Raw genomic sequence first — 16,305 nt, forward strand, 5'->3', positions numbered from 1 at the left:
CCTTCCTTTCTCTTTTTCTCTCTTTCTCTCTTTCTTCCTTCTTTTCTTTTCCTTTCCTTTTCTTTCTTTTCTTTCTTTCTAAGATCTCTCTATGTAGCCCTGGCTTGGAATTCTCTATATAGACCAGGCTGGTCTCAAGCTCAGAGATCCCCTGCCTTGCCCTTAAAACTGGGATTAAAGGTGTTTGTCATTTTTCTCAGCTTATTTGCTATTTTCAAAATTGTTTTATAAATTAAATTAGAAGATTTACTCAACCTAGAGATTTCAAAATTACTAGAAAGCATGAGTGCAGGTGGAGGAGAGACACTTAGTGACATGAGTTGGGGGTTGCTACTGTTTCGTTCGTGTAAGTTCTACTCTGGGGCTTTTACAGACCTGGATTTGAATCTAGTCCTCTACGGTTTTGTCCCTAAGGAAGTAAGAGAATGAATTTACTGTGCCCTCGTTCTGGTCCACTCAACCTTCCACATGTTGTGGTGACTTACCCCCTGCCCCCCAACCATGAAATTATTTTTGTTACTACTTTATAACTGTAGTAATTTTGTAACTGTTATGAATCATAATGTAAAAATATGTTTTCAGAGGGTCTTAGGTGACTGACCCCTGTAAAAGGGTTGTTTGACCCCCCCCAAAGGGGTCACAACCCACAGGTTGAGAATCACTGTTCTAGCCAGATGATGCAATATATTTTGAGGGACTATTCGGTGATTATTGTGGTTAGATGTGAGCTGGATGACGGGCAACACAGTGCTGGATAGAGATGTTAGGGAGTCCTGCCAAGAGCCTTTGCAAGGACCTAGAGTTTTGCTTGGCATCAGCTGGAGAGCTTTGTGTAGAGACACAGTAAAGGGCTTTGATGTTACTGGTCGGACTAGATACATTTAGTGCCTTTGAAGTGGTGGCTTATAGGTGTATTTGGTGGCGTTCTTTGTTTAATCTGTTTACAGACAAGGGTCTCTTGTAACCCAGGCTGGTCTGGAACTTGCTGCATAGCAGAGGATGCCCTTGAACCCTCCGTGCTGGGATTACAGGCCTGTGCCACCACATCCAAATTTGTAGGTGGCAAGGGTGAAGCTTTGTGCCTGCTAAGCAAGCACTCTGCATATTAAGCTATCTCCTATCCTGGGTTTAGTTCAGTTTTGATTTTCTGGTATACATTGGCTTGGGAATCATTAGAATTAAAGTCAAGTGGCAAGTGGTTATTTAAATACATCTTCTATAAATACTCATGCATGGGTTCACTGAAAGGAGACTCGGCTTTTTTGTCTGCACTTGGCATTGGTCTTATTAACATGTGATGTGTGTGTGTGTTGTTAATGGTCCAGCTCCTGTGTTAATACTGTGACTACCCAGGGCAGTGAATGTTTTTATCTCTCCAATGCTAACTCTTAATTGGTTGTCTGTTAGATCTTACCTGGGCTTTGAGCAGAAGGCTGTAATCTGTTTCAGTTTTCTGGAATCTATAGGGAAGGCTGGGGGCCATGCATCCACTCATTCTGTTGACCTCCGTGAACTGTAGAAGTTAGATAGATTTATAGTTTGTCTGTCTGTCTGTCTGGTTGGTTTGGTTGGGTCTCTCTGTATCACAGCCCTGGTGTCCTGGAATTCATTTTATAGACCAGTTTGGCCTCTAACTCAAGGTTCGCCTGCCTCTGCCTCCTGCGTGCTGGCATTAAAGGCACGTACCACCATCAGCTAGCTTTATATTTTCTAGGTACCTCAAAATCTACATGGTATTGCTGCCTTCTCCAAATGAGGAGGAATTCTGAGCTGGTCTGTGTATCTCAGCTTAGCTTTGGGTAATAGATGAGATGATAATGGTTACTATCTATTGAGCGCTTACAACAGACCAAGGATGGCTAAGTGCTTTTAAGTTTTACATTTTGAGTGTGCTATGGGTTCAGGGAGGAGGAACTAGGATTCTCTTACAATGACAAGCCCCATGCTTGTTTCCTTTTTTTTTCTCTCTAATTGGTTATTTGATTTTAAGTTAAATTTTTGATTAGAATTTGATGGCTTTAAACCTGATTTACTGATGTTCCACGTTTGTGTTTGTAGGAGCTGACTAAGGCTTTGGAACAGAATCCCGATGACGCACAGTATTACTGTCAAAGAGCTTATTGTCACATTCTTCTTGGGAAATACCGTGGTAATGTTTCTTACAAGCTGTTTTGTCATTTTGTAGTTTACTTATGAAATTTTCCCAAGTCAGAATATCCAAATGGAGTCTGTGTGTGTGTGTGTGTGTGTGTGTGTGAGAGAGAGAGAGAGAGAGAGAGAGAGAGAGAGAGAGAGCACAAGCCAGAGGACAAGCCCAGGTGCACTCAGGAGTGCTGTCCACCTCTTTGAAAGACAGGATGGCGCATTGGCCCAGAGCTCACCAGTTATGCTAGACTGCTGACCAGTGAACCCAGGGGATTATAAGTCACCACACCTGAGGTTCTTATATGGGTGCTAGGGACCGTATTTAGGTCTTTGTGTTTGCAAATGAAGGCCTTCTTCCATGACTGAGTCATCTCCATCACCATCTTTGAAAACCTTTAACATGGTTTTTCACGAGAGAAACATTCTGAGTAACATTGACATAACAGTTCCCTTTTCTCCCGTGGGCAGAGCATTTATAGAGATGGCATTCATAGTGGCTGTATTTACCATTGTCCTTTTGTTAGAAAATTTTAATAATAATTAAAAAAAAAGAATGTATTTCTAAGTTGTGTGACTTTAAAAACTTGAGTATGGGGTAGGCAAGAATGTGCCTTTGAGTTAAATTACATAAATATTGTTAATGAGAAGAACAGATAAGCTGTAGGACACAGCTTCATTTACTGATGACAGATGAACTTTAAGAAAAGAACTAAAGGAGGTTGGAAAGAGGCCTCCGTAGGTAAAAGCGTTGGCATTGCTCTTTACAAAGGACCTGAGTTCTGTTCTCAGCACCCATGGTAGGCTGCTCATGACTGCTGGTAACTCTAGCTCCAATAGATCTGATACCCTTTTCTGGCTTCTCTGGGACCTGCACTCTGTGGATAGACTGGCAGACACACAATCTTAAAAATACAATTTTTAAAAAGAAGGAAGCCAGATCGAATCAAAGATATGAAAGTAATACTTAAATTTTATCTTGGATTAGTTTTCCCCAATTTAAAACCATCTGACCTTTCACCAATTTAAAACGTTAAAAATAAAATACTAATTCATTTGTTTTACATTATTTATTTTATGTGTGCCTTTGTGTGCCAGCTTGTATGTGCCACAGTATATATCTATGGAGGGCAGAGTCCGTTCGCAGTCTGCCAGGCAAGACTGGGCATTGAATTGAGGCTGTCAAGTTTGACACCTGAGCCTCTGTTCTGCCCCTGATTCACATTTTGTAGCACATTTGTAGCATGTGTTGGATCTGTAAATAAATGGCTAAACACTGTGACCTTTTTCTGTGTAGATGGTATTGCCGATGTAAAGAAGTCTCTTGAACTCAATCCAAATAATTCTACTGCTCTTCTGAGGAAAGGGTATGTAATGTGTTGGGTTTGGACTACAGCCATCAGGTGTTGATTTGTTGAGTAAATATATACATGATGTAATCTTAACAATACTAACTTATGTTAGTATGTTAACTCAAGTGTGGGATAACAGATGTATGATTTTTAAAGCAGTGATGATTAAAATATCTGTAAAGTATGGGCGGAACCGACGATGCTCTCTGTCAGCAAAGCCGGTTAGCTGCATTTAATAATAAGCAAAAACTTAGTCGTCTACTTTGTGTGGAGTTGTTAAGCACTGTTTACTATAACTGATAAGCATGGCTTTTTAACTGAGAATCCAATGCTTTTGCATGATTATTTTGGCTTAGAACAAATGGATATATAGATATATTTACACAGTTAAACTCAGATTCCTTTGAAATGAGTATGAAAATTGAGTTTTAATGACCCTTACACTAAATGTTTCCGTATCTGAAAAAACTTAGTTTATTAGAATAGACTTGAAATAAATTCTCTTTCAGCATATGAAAGTCAAATATTTTATTTAGAAAGAAGTCTGTTTTCTATGATTTAATGTGTGTCTATTAATTTGTAATGTTCTCACACAGGATATGTGAATACCATGAAAAAGACTATGCTTCTGCCTTAGAAACATTTGCAGAAGGACAGAAATTAGATAGTAAGTATTAGAGTTACATTTTCTCTCTTTTTAAAATTTTTATTTCATTTATATGAGTACACTGTAGTTGTCTTCAGACACACCAGAAGAGGGCATTGGATCCCATTACAGATGGTTGTGAGCCACCATGTGGTTGCTGGGAGTTGAACTCAGGACCTCTGGAAGAATAGTCAGTGCTGTTAACCTCTGAGCCATCTCTCCAGCCCTAGAGTTACATTTTCATAACGATTATTCCTTCTGGATCTTAAATACCATAGTTAGATTTTGTTAAAATCTCTCTGTCCCAGAAACCCAATACCCCCTTTCTTCTAACATTATTTTGTGGTGATTTTGAGTTTACGATTTGAATTCACTTAAGGTTTGATTAAATTGACCTTTCTTTAGCATTTACATTACAGATAAACTTTCCCATAAGAAACCAAAATTAGGGTCTGGGGACTGTGTTCGCCGTTTGCGCACTGATTGTCAAGCGAGAGGGCAAGAGTGTTGATTCCCAGGACTTTTGAGTGCCAGGTCAGCGTGGTAGCTTACTTCCAATTCCAGCCTGCGGTGGCTGGGGCAGAGGGTTTCTGGCACAAGTTGGCTTCCAGAGTAGCCAAATCAACAAGCTCTGTGTTTGATTGAGGGGGAGGGAGAAGGGGAAGGGAGGGGGAGAGGGCGAGAGAATGCTTGCCTTAAAGAACAGGTGGAAGACCATTCAAGAAAGATTGCTGACTTCAACTCAGACCTGCAGACATACACATTCATGTTCTGGCATCACACACACACACACACACACACACACACACACACACACACACACACGAGAAAAGAAAGAGCCAAAAACTATATGTATTCATTCAGTGTGTTTACCCAGTGAATTCATCTCCATGTATACCCCCCACCCCATGAGCTCTTGTGTAGGATTGCTTGTTGAGTGCTGAGTTCGTGCAGCAGCCAGAGGTTAACCTCAGGGGACATTACTTAGGAACTGTCTTTGGTTTTTGTGATGGAGCCTGGCTTGCTCTATTAGGCTAGGCTGCCTGGCCAGCAAGCTTCAGGTATCTACATATCTTTGCCTCCCCAGTGCTAGGATTCCAGCTCACACTGCTCTACCTGGCTTTTCACACGAGTGCTGTGGGTCCCATGGAGGCCCTTCTGCTTGTCGGGCACACACTGTACCAACTGAGTTGTCTCTTCAGAGTGTGGCTGTGTTTTCTTCTACTGGAAAAGGGACATTTTAATTCACTTTCATGTTCAAAAATAAGTGAGTGGGGCTAGAGAGATGGCTCAGAGGTTGCTCTTCCAGAGGTCCCAGATTTGATTCCTAGCACTCACATGGTAGCTCACAATTGAGTGTAGCCCCCATTCCAGGGGATCCCACAACCTCTCCTGGTCTGTGAGGGCACCAAATGCAAACAAGGTGTATAGACATACATACCTGTACACATAAAGTAATAAAAAAATTTAAGTGTTTGTTCATTTTAAGTTATTCAGATTGCTAGGAGATTTTACCCTAGTAAATTATTAATTTTTAGAACATTGTGAGATATAGAAGAAAATGAGAACTTTCTGTTTTTTTTAAGACAGTCATATATTTAACTCATTATGGAGCTGAGGGTGGCCTTGACTTTGTGACCTTCCTGCCATTACCCCATGTAGTGCTAGGTTACTGGCAGACACCAGTATACTGAGTTTGTATGGTAGTGGGTAACAAACCCAGGGCTTCCTGCAGACATATCCAGTTAGATTCTTAGGCAAAAATACCTTTGAAAGTGTTAGGCTTTCTCCAAATGTCCATGTTTTGAGAAGTGTGTGTGAACATTATCATGATGCCAGGATCTAGTTGCATAGAGAGATGATGAGGGCTGGAGAACTACAAGGTGGGTTTTATATGTAAGTAGAAGATGATAGGAAACTTCATAATCCTAATTGAATCAGTTTGTCTTTTTCCTTCTGTGGAGCTTACCACAGGCCTTTAAAACAGTGATTCTTAACTGGAAACAGCTTTGCTTCGTGGGGGCTGGTGTGTGCTTTTGCCAGTGTTCAAACATGTGAGTCTATAGGGGCCATACCTAAACATACATAATGCAGAATACATTTAGTCCAACTTCAAAAGTTCTTATAGTTTATAGCAGTCTCAACAATGTTAAGAGTCCAAAGTTCAAAGTCTCTTCTGAGATTCATCCAAACACTTAACTTATAAAATCCAAATCAGAGAGCAGATCACGTACCTCCAACCTCATGCAGGATATGTATTACATTTGAAAATGTCATAGTGAGGAAATACTGGACCAAAGAAACACCAAAACCATCTGGGTAAACTCTAAACTCTGCATCTCCATGTCTGATGGCAAAGCGTTCTTCAGATCTCCAACTCCCTTCATCTTTGTTTACTGTAATCAACTTCTTTCTCCTTGGCTGGTTCCACTCCCTGTGAGCAGATTTCCCATGGCTCTGACATCTTGAACATCTTAGGGTCCCCAAGGCAACTACAGCGTTGCAGTTTCTTGTTCCAGTGTCTGGGATGTACACACTATCTTCTGGGCTTCTCAAAAGGGCTTGAGTCACATCTCCAGCTCTGCACCCTGTAGCTAGCACTCTAGGCTCTGGTTGACTCCACTCCACTGCTGCTACTGTTCTTGGTGATCATCCATGGTACTGGCTCTCCAAAACACGGGGGTCTTCCCCTGCAGCTAGGTTTCACCAGCCTCTCATAGGCTCTCTTTATGGTGCCAAGCCTCAACTGCTTTGCGTGACCCCTTCAAGCTTGGGCCGTCAACTGTAACTGAGGCTACACCTTCACCAGTGGCCTTCCCTTGCCTCTCACAGTGCCGAGCCTCAGCCGCTCTCTATGACCCCTTCATACCTTCAAAATCAGTACCACCTCTTACACTTTACCAAGTCCAGCTGCAGCTGGATCACAGCTTCTTTGTACTCTCAAGAAACACTTTTTGAAGATTTCACCTCAGTGATGCTGGTCTCTTCTTAATCACTTCTAATATCTTAGCTCCAGTTAACTAGCATCAATTGTCCCAGTAGTCCCTTCTGTTCTTGACTCTAAAGCCAGAGCCACATGGCTGATGCTGCAGAGTTCTGCTGCTTGCTGGAGCTGGAGCATGGCCCCCTTGTTCTATTACATTATCACCAGCTTTCTGCTTTCCATCTCCTTTAGTGCCTAAGCTCGGCTATCCTGGAGCTTGCTCTGTAGATTGACCTTGAACTCAGAGATCTGCATGGCTCTGCCTCCTGAATGCTGGGAGTAAAGGCATGTACCACCATTTAAGCTTTTCTTTACCTGGAATTTGCTTGGTCCCAGGCTGGCCTTGAAATCAGAGATATGTTTGTCTCTGTCTCCTGGGATTAGAGCCATGTGCCACCATTCCTGGGGCTAAGCTTTTCATGGCCACTGTTCATCAAGCTCTGGAGAATCCCGGTGCCCTCCATTTCTGGATTATAGTTCATTCCAGATTCAAAGTCCAAATGAAATCAGTAACCAGATAATAATGCCTAGATAACTATTCCTTGATCATCAGCAAACGCAGAAAAATAAGCTTTGCTGGGTGGGATCTTGTCCCGAGGTCACCACTCTGTCTGTTTGTCTCTTTGAACACAGGATTCAGCTCCATTCTACTTCTCGGTTCCCCTTTATTCTTTGAACCATACATTTTGTACTTTTCCTTTCAAAGCTTGCTATGCTTGATTAAAATGTTGATCAGACTAAATCAGAGAGAACAAGTCTATGTTGGGCTTTGTCATATACGTCTCTTTACCATAGCCTCAGGTAGATTTTTCAGACAAGGAAAAAAAGCAGCCACATTCTTCACCAAAATGCCATAAAAACGGTCTCTAGGCCACATCCTGAGATTCTTCTCAACTGAAACCTCTTGGGCCAGGTCTGCACAGTCCAAGTCACCCTGAGCAGCACTGTCCTCCATATTCCCACTAGGATAGCCCATTAGGCCCACTTAAAGAATTCCACTGCTTTCCCAAGACCCCAAATCCACATCTCTCCAAACAAAGCATGGCCAGGCCTAGCACAGCAATACCCCAGTCCCTGATGCCAACTCTTGTCTTGGGGTTTCCACTGCTATAAAAGAGACACCATGACCAAGGCACCTCTTATAAGGGACAACATTTAAGTGGGGCTATGTTATACATTCAGAGGTTTAGTACATTATCACTAAGGTGGGAGCACTGCAGCTTCTGGGCAGGCATGGTGCAGGCAGAGCTGAGAGTTCTACATCTTGTTCCAAAGGCAAACAGGAGAAGACTGGTTCTTATGTGGCTAGGAGCAGGGTATCAAACCCACCCCCCAGTGACACACTTTCTTCAACAAGGCCACACCTCCTAGGCCAAGTACCACTTCCTAGGCCAAGCATATTCAAACCTCCCCAATATGCAAATAGAAGCAGTGACTTAGTAAGGGTAAATTTCCTGGCAACAGTAGTGCTTAAATTTGTTTACCCACAAATTTAGGCACATGAATTCTTTCCCTGTTCGTTAAGAAGTCAGAGTTTTTGCTCTTTGCAAATTTAAAGCATCTTGTTTTCTAATTCTGCTATGTGAGGCACTCCATATGCTGTATTCTTTGCTTTGCTCGTTCTTCCCTCTTGTATGGTAAGAGTCTTTTGTTGGTTTGGGGAATCATAGGGTATTTAATACAGTAATTTCCTCAGAAGGAAACAGTGCATCTATGTCTAGCATTTTGATGATTAATTTTATAAATCAGGCAACTTAAAAAGCTGTATTTTCAGATTATTTAGTAAACTTTTGATTACGTATTAGTTAACACCGTTTTCTAGGCATAGTAACTATATAGATATTCTCAATCTTCAGAGGTAAATAATTTGTTGATTCATTCAACTTGCTGTCTATAAATATGCACTTCACCATGCATATTCATTTTCTTGGATACCATATAGCTTAGAGATGTGACAGTTCACAAAGTATAAAGTATGGAGACAGATAAAATCACAGGAAATGGTAGATAGTTGGTAGCTGTGTTAGAGCAAGATAAAGGTATGAGAATTGATTTGGGAATCTGCTTCAAGTCTGCATTTGCCATATGAGGGAGAGTTTCTTTACGATCAGGGTAGATGTAAGGAAGGAGGTTGGCTGTAGTTAAAACTGGTGTAATCGTTTTCTAGGATGAGCAGGTCAATGGTAAGTCTGTGGTTACATTAGAGCATTAACAGAATGGTTGCTGTAATCTGTGTTTGTGCAGGTAATATCTATTTTATTGACTGCTCAGCTCCCAGTGCCTGGACTACTTGGGGCATAGTAGCTGGCCAGTATTATTTGTTGAATTAATATGCTGTGTTGTACACATTAGGGATTTTATTCTAAGTTTTTCTTTGTTCTAGGTACAGATACAAATTTTGACATCTGGATTAAAAGATGCCAAGAGATTCAGAATGGTAAGTATGTTAGGTAGGCTTCCACAGTCCTGTTTGAAAATCAACATTTCAAGATTTTTGGTTAAAATATTTTTCTTTAATCTTTCTTTCTTGGTTCTGGGGATCAAACCTATGACCTTGCACATGCAGGGCTGTACATGCAGGGCAGGTGGTTGCTACTAAGCTGCACCCCAGCCCCAGTAGTGGACTATTTCCTCCTGACCTCGCTTTCAGTAGCGGACTATTTCCTCCTGACCTTGCTTTCAGTAGCGGACTATTTCCTCCTGACCTCGCTTTCAGTAGCGGACTATTTCCTCCTGACCTCGCTTTCAGTCTTGCACCAGAAGGAAGATTTGGTGGTTTCTCTTTGCCAGTAATATTATGTTATTACGAGTTAAGATAACCAAGGAATCAAAAAATTAACTTCTGGATGCAAGATGGAAACAGTTTGCTTCATTAGAAATACATAACAAATTACCTTTTTGGTTGATGTGGCTTTACCAATAAACATACTGGTATCTGAAAATGCTTTCTTTTTTGTTTTCCAGGATCAGAATCTGAAGTGGTAAGTCCTCTCATCTCTCACGCTTTGTTTAGTCATGTTAAATTTAATTAATCAAATATATATTTAATTGGGATGAGCTCTCAAATATTAAACAGTTTTATTTAAATATTAGTTATCTGAAATAACTCATTTTTTTGAAATAAAAGCTACAAGTTTATAATCATGGGAAGCACTGGACTGTCCTAGTGAATTTAGTATATAATCTACGCTGCCTGGGTTTTTGAGTCATCAGGACGGTTATCTCCCGTCTTTTCTTTACCAGTATCAACAGCCATTAGGTTAAAGAATTGTCGTCATGTGGAGCTTTTTTACAGTAGGCTTAAAGTAAATTGGAAATGTTTCTGTTTGGTTCATTTTTTTAAAAAAAAAAGATTTATTTATGTATATGAGTTTTGTGGTCTGTGTGTACACCTGTACACCAGAAGGAGGGATCAGACCCCACTAAAGATGGTTGTGAGCCGTCACATGGTTGTTGAGATTTGAACTCAAGACTTCTAGAAGACTAGCCAATGCATTTCACCACTGAGCCATCTCTCTAGCCCCATTTGGTTCATTCTTTTTTTTTTTTTTTTTTTTTGATTTTTCGAGACAGGATTTCTCTGTGTAGCCCTGGCTGTTCTGTAACTCACTCTGTAGACCAGGCTGGCCTCGAACTCAGAAATCCGCCTGCCTCTGCCTCCCGAGTGCTGGGATTAAAGGCGTGCACCACCATGCCCGGCCATTTGGTTCATTCTTAATGTTTGTTAACAGTTAAGGATTTTCATGTTCAAAGCATTGTTACAGTAACAGTGCTAAGGCTGCAGAGCTGGCTCAGTGCTTAAAAGTATTTGCTGCTCTTCCAGAGGATTCGGTTGCCAGTGTTCGCATCAAGTAGCTCACAACCACATGTGACTCTAGTAGTTCCAGAGTATCTGATACCCTCTGGTATCCTAAGATGCTTGTTCTCGTGTGGTGAGCAGACACTTGTGCAGGCACACATACATAGAAATAGAAAATGAGTAAGTCTCTTAAAAACTACCATGAAATTATAAGGCAAAGTAACTTAAAATATTTGAATTTAATTTTTTGAAATTTCTTTAATGTATATTAGTGTTTTATCTGTGTGTATATCTGTGTGTGGTACCCATGGAAGTCAGAAGAGGCCATCCCATCCCTGCGACTGGAGTTGGCATATGTTTTTTATCTGCCATGTGGGTGCTGGGAATTGAACCTGGGTCCTCTGGAAGAGCAGCCAGTGCTGCTAACTGCTGAGCCATCTCTCCAGCCCCAGGGTCAGTTTGGCTTTTCATCAGTCTAGACTTTCATATGTTAGACTTAAATTGTGACATACTGTTTTAGTGGTAGTTGTCACATACGTAGTCAATAAAGAAAATCACAATGACTTGGGAAATATGTAGTCCTGACCTACTTTATGGATAATTACCTTTTTGAGATGCTTATTCATCTTTTAAGAAAGATTTCCTAAGCTGGGCGTGGTGGCGAACTCCTTTAATCCCAGCACTTAGGAGGCAGAGGCAGGCTGATTTCTGAGTTCGAGGCCAGCCTGGTCTACAGAGTGAGTTCCAGGACAGCCAGGGCTATAAAGAGAAACCCTGTCTCAAAAAACCAAAAAAAAAAAAAAAAAAAAAAAAAAAAAAAGATTTCCTGCAGAGCCTGTAATCCCAGAGGCAGAGGCAGGTGGATCTCTGAGTTTGAGGCCAGCCTGGTCTGCAGAGTGAGTTTCAGGGCAGCCTGGACTACACAGAGAAATACTGTTTGGACAAACTGGGGGTTAAAAACCTGCAGCTAACAGCTATTTTGTTCCAGACAGAGTTCTTGGGAGCATTAGTCAGTGTGTGTATATAGGCAAAGTTTACAACAGCTTTCAAAACTGAAGCCCTGTTCAGCCACCTGTCTGTCCATGCCTGCCCTCATTCCTAGGTAATTGAGTGGTAAACGAGGAACTAAGTGGAAGTGGAGAGGTCTTTACAGCTGACTTCCTAATGTACCTGTTAATAGTGTTTCTGTTCGGGCCTTAGAATATTTGGAATTGAATCTAGGTGTGTGTGTGGGCCAGGCTTTTACAAGCACTGTGAGCTAAGAGAAGCAGTTTAGGGAAGAAAGGTTTGTTTTGGCTTATGTGCTTAAGGAGATCAGATCATAGCAGCTTACATCAGGGTGACCAGGAGACAAAGTGGGGCACTGACAGGACGTCCAGTATAACTTGCAAAGGCATTCAGTTCCTCAGTGACTTCTTTCTTCCAGAAAGCCCCTAACTCCCAGAATGGCACCATCAGCTATGTTTAACCTTTGTGATCAGGGGATACTTAGAATCTAAGCTTGCACACAACAGAATGGTATTTGGCTAACAAAACCACAATTTGTCCAGTAATAAAGCATATATAGCTTTAGTGGCATATACCCTTTATTTTGGTCGGTCTGTCTGTCTGTCTGTCTATCTATATCTATATCTATCTATCTATCTATCTACCTACCTACCTAATGTGCCTGAGTGTTTTTCCTAAATGTACATGTATGTACATCATGACATCAAGTGGGCATTGAATCTCCTGGAACTGGAGTTACAGATGGTTGTGAGCTGTCAGGTTGGTGCTACAAATCAAACCTGGATTTTCTGGAGAGCAGCCAGTTCTCTTAACTGCTGAACCATGTCTTCAGTCCCCATTTAGTCTATTGTGTCCTGTTTCCAGGTTACATTGTCCTTGTTCTAGTCGGGATCTGTGCTTGTTTCCTGTAGGCTAATGCTGGAGAGGAGTTCCAAGTTGGTGTCACACCTCTAGAATGGTTTTGCTTACTTCTTTGGTTGCTTGTTTTTTCATTAGGGACAAATTAGAGGCCACCCATGACTTGGGCATCTTCTTATCTTTACATAGCCTTGATTAGTAGTTGATAGTTTCAGCATATGGTTTAGGTAAGACCCATTTTGCTGGCTGAGAGTGGTGGCTCACCCTTATAATCCCAGTACTCTTATTTCCTCATGGTTAGGGTATGTTGCAGAGACGCCTTACATGTGTACAGTGGCGTTCTGAAGCTCACCCTCCAGATGATCCTTTACCGTTTCTAGAGCAGTGTTTGATGGTTGTAATTCAGCCTAAGGTTATACTGTCTTAAAGCTGACTTTCTGTTGTTGCCACGGTCTCCTGTAGCCTGGGCTGCTCTTGTCACTGTGCTGCTGCCACACCCGTTGGAAGTGGTCTTCAGTTCTTGAGTTCTGTGTCTTTCTGCTGGATATACATACTACACAAGTCAGTTCTTGTAGTCATGTTAGAAAGGTTTTGTTGTTTGCTGCAGCAGGCTCTCACTGTGAGTACAGCTGGTGTGTGCTCCTCCTCCTCCTGCTTGGAAAAGCAGGCTGCCAGGCGCTAAGATTACACACTGCACTTCTTCCATATTCTAGGACTACAGGCCTCAGCTAATTAATAATACATGGATTTTTTAAAATATAGCTGCTAAACTAACATGTAAAATATTTTCTCTTTCAACTTGCCCAAACCAGTCTGCATCTCAGAGGACCCAGTCAAAAATCAAGTAAGTGTTTCTTTCTTATAAAGAAGCCCATGGTAAATGTGCTTAAGAGGAGAAAATTCTGGTTTCACAGAAGGCAGATCCTTAACTGTGATTTTAAGTGTTTTCTAATTTAAAAATTGTGTTACAGTCCTCATGAAAAATTTAACTTTAAGTCTGTCTACTAATTAGTATTAACATTTTAATGAATTCATATCACTGTCATCTCTAAACTTGCTTAGCTTGGTTCCATATCATGTTGCCTTTGTGTGTATTATAGAGAGTTGCTTCCTGTGAAGTCACTGTTGTCCACGTAAAGAAGTAGTGGGCTACACAGAATTGAAACTTGCCATGCTGCTGCTGGTGTGTGTGCCTGTGTGTCTGGGTGTGTGTGTGTGTGTGTGTGTGTGTGTGCATGTGTGTGTGTTTGTGTGTCTTGTGAGCATGTATGTGTGTGCACTCGAGTGCAAGAAACAGGTGCTGAGGACTGAGCCAGCAAAGGCCCCATGCATCTTAGGCGAGTGCCATGTAGGTGAACTGTACCGTCAGCCCTTGTTCTGCCTCTTATATTTGGATCATATTAGGAATGTTCTACATGAGTTCAGAGCTAGTATTGCAGTCTCATAATGAACGAATAGCAAGGCTTTGACTGTGGCTTAGTCAGTGAAGTGCTTGCCCTGCAGGGGTGAGCATCTGAGTTTAGATTTGATCACCCACATAAATATAAAATAAAACCAACCAAACCAAAGACTGGACATGGCAGCACACCTGTAATCTTAGTGCTGCGTGGATAGAGAAAGATGGCTCCCTGGAGCTCACTGGCCAGCCAGCTTGTCTAGCCATTTAATAAACTCCAGGTGAGTAAACACATTTCAAAAAGTAACATAGGAAACAATTAAAGAAGACACCCAACCACTGGCCAACACACACATTCACTAGGCCACATGTATATATGCACACAACATACAAAGTATTCTCTAGCCACATAAACAACTTGTATTCTTAAGACTGGAACTTCGGAGTCTTACTAGTTGTGAAGGTGTGTGCTGGGCCTGTTGAAGTGCATTTCTTTACCAAAGATGGCTTTTATTGTAATCTAAGCAGGGGAGTGGCAGTTCAGAACGGATTATTAAGTACACTGTGAAGCAGGCACTTGCCCTTATCCTTAGATATAGATTAGTGCTGCGGAAGCAGCTTTGCCCTCTGGGAGATTTTAGTCCAGTCTAGTTTGGGAGTGAGAATGAATGCCTACATTTTCAGTGCTTTTGTTATTGGAAGACATGTAAAATTCTTAGACACGCTGGCCTTCCCTCAGAACTTGAATTAATCCTTTAATACAGTGTATAGTGTGTCGGCAGGCACTGTGGGGCATCTAGGCAATGCTCTTCATTGTTTCACTCCTTATATTTGCTCCCACCTTGAGTGAGCAGAACTTGGAGTACTGACATAGGCTGACCTGTGCCCACTGTGTCAGTGCTGCCAATTGGTTCGCAAGCTGACTGCTTCATCTTTCCAAGCTAGCACTCTCAAGCTGTTTTTAAAGAGTTAAAAAATGACGGTGTTGGTGGTGCACATAACTGGTAGCTGTTAAATTTTCATCTTCTGTATTAGCTTAAGCACAGCAGTATCAGGAACTTAGGGCATTGGGACTGGAAAGGTTTGCCATTGTCTACCTGCTGATAGGATTAGTTATTTATATAGCTGCTTTGTCATTTACTTCCTAAAGGTGGAGCTCTTGTTCTAGTAAAACTATTAATTTGACAACTTTAAGAAAATCAGAAGTTATATTAAGTTATTTCTTTGAATAGGTATGACTGGTATCAAACCGAGTCTCACGTAATCATTACCCTTATGATCAAGAGCGTTCAGAAGAATGATGTACGTGTGGGATTCTCAGAGAGAGAGGTAATTAGTCTTTGAACCTTTTGTAGAAGTTAAATACTGTTTGTAAATTTAGTGTATGAATAATTTATACCAGTTTATTAGATATATTTCATTTCTTCTTGAGATAAAATGGAAAATACTAAATGAAATTGGAGCATTGCTTTTCATTTGAAAATTTTGAAAAATATGAACTAAGAACATGTTTGCAGTAGGCTGTCTCTAGAGGTGCTTGCACTTGGTCTGAGACAAGGTCCTGCTATCTAGCCATGGCCGGCCTTGAACCTGCTGCAGTCCTCCTGCATCAGATCCTGGGGTACGTGTCACTGTGCACTTGCTTATTGTGCACAGTGAACTTTTGCTAGTGTTGCTGGCTTACATCATCTGTTAGGTTTGCAGTGCAAGGCAGAACTGGGCTGACAGTAAGATCAATGCTTTGGTTAAACTTCCTGGTATATGTTACTTTCAAAACAGTTAGGTTTACTACCACCAACTACCTACCAATATCACACACAACACACGCACAAACAGTTTAGTTGTATGGGGTTTATACATGTCTTCAAGTTTATTAACTATATTAAAGGAGTATGATTTAATAGCTTTTTCCTTCCTCATGATAGATATTTACAAGCAGTATTGTGATAGAATTAATATAATTTACATAGAGTAGGCATTTTTAAAAGCTGTATGCTATATTTGTTCTTATGTATTATGTTTTTGTGTTTTGAATACTAAGTATCTGTAATTAGATCTGTAATTAATACAATGCAACAATCTTTTCTACCATTTGGTTCTATGTATGAGAATTCAAATGAG

General features: G+C 41.1%; 1 protein-coding gene across 1 annotated transcript in view; it reads left to right on the forward strand.

Moving 5' to 3' along the window:
- The window catches only part of Sugt1 (SGT1 assembly cochaperone of MIS12 kinetochore complex), a 40,748-nt gene that overhangs the window by 3,790 nt on the left and 20,653 nt on the right, over nt 1-16,305 (forward strand). The window contains exons 3-9 of the mRNA XM_021181788.3: nt 2,059-2,149; nt 3,440-3,509; nt 4,091-4,161; nt 9,507-9,560; nt 10,088-10,104; nt 13,601-13,632; nt 15,417-15,513. Coding sequence (XP_021037447.1) covers nt 2,059-2,149; nt 3,440-3,509; nt 4,091-4,161; nt 9,507-9,560; nt 10,088-10,104; nt 13,601-13,632; nt 15,417-15,513 — 432 coding nt within the window. The remainder of the gene's footprint in view (nt 1-2,058; nt 2,150-3,439; nt 3,510-4,090; nt 4,162-9,506; nt 9,561-10,087; nt 10,105-13,600; nt 13,633-15,416; nt 15,514-16,305) is intronic.

This window comes from Mus caroli, unplaced genomic scaffold (assembly GCF_978045245.1).
Source record: "Mus caroli unplaced genomic scaffold, Mus_caroli_1 scaffold_12, whole genome shotgun sequence".
Taxonomy (NCBI): Eukaryota; Metazoa; Chordata; class Mammalia; order Rodentia; family Muridae; genus Mus; species Mus caroli.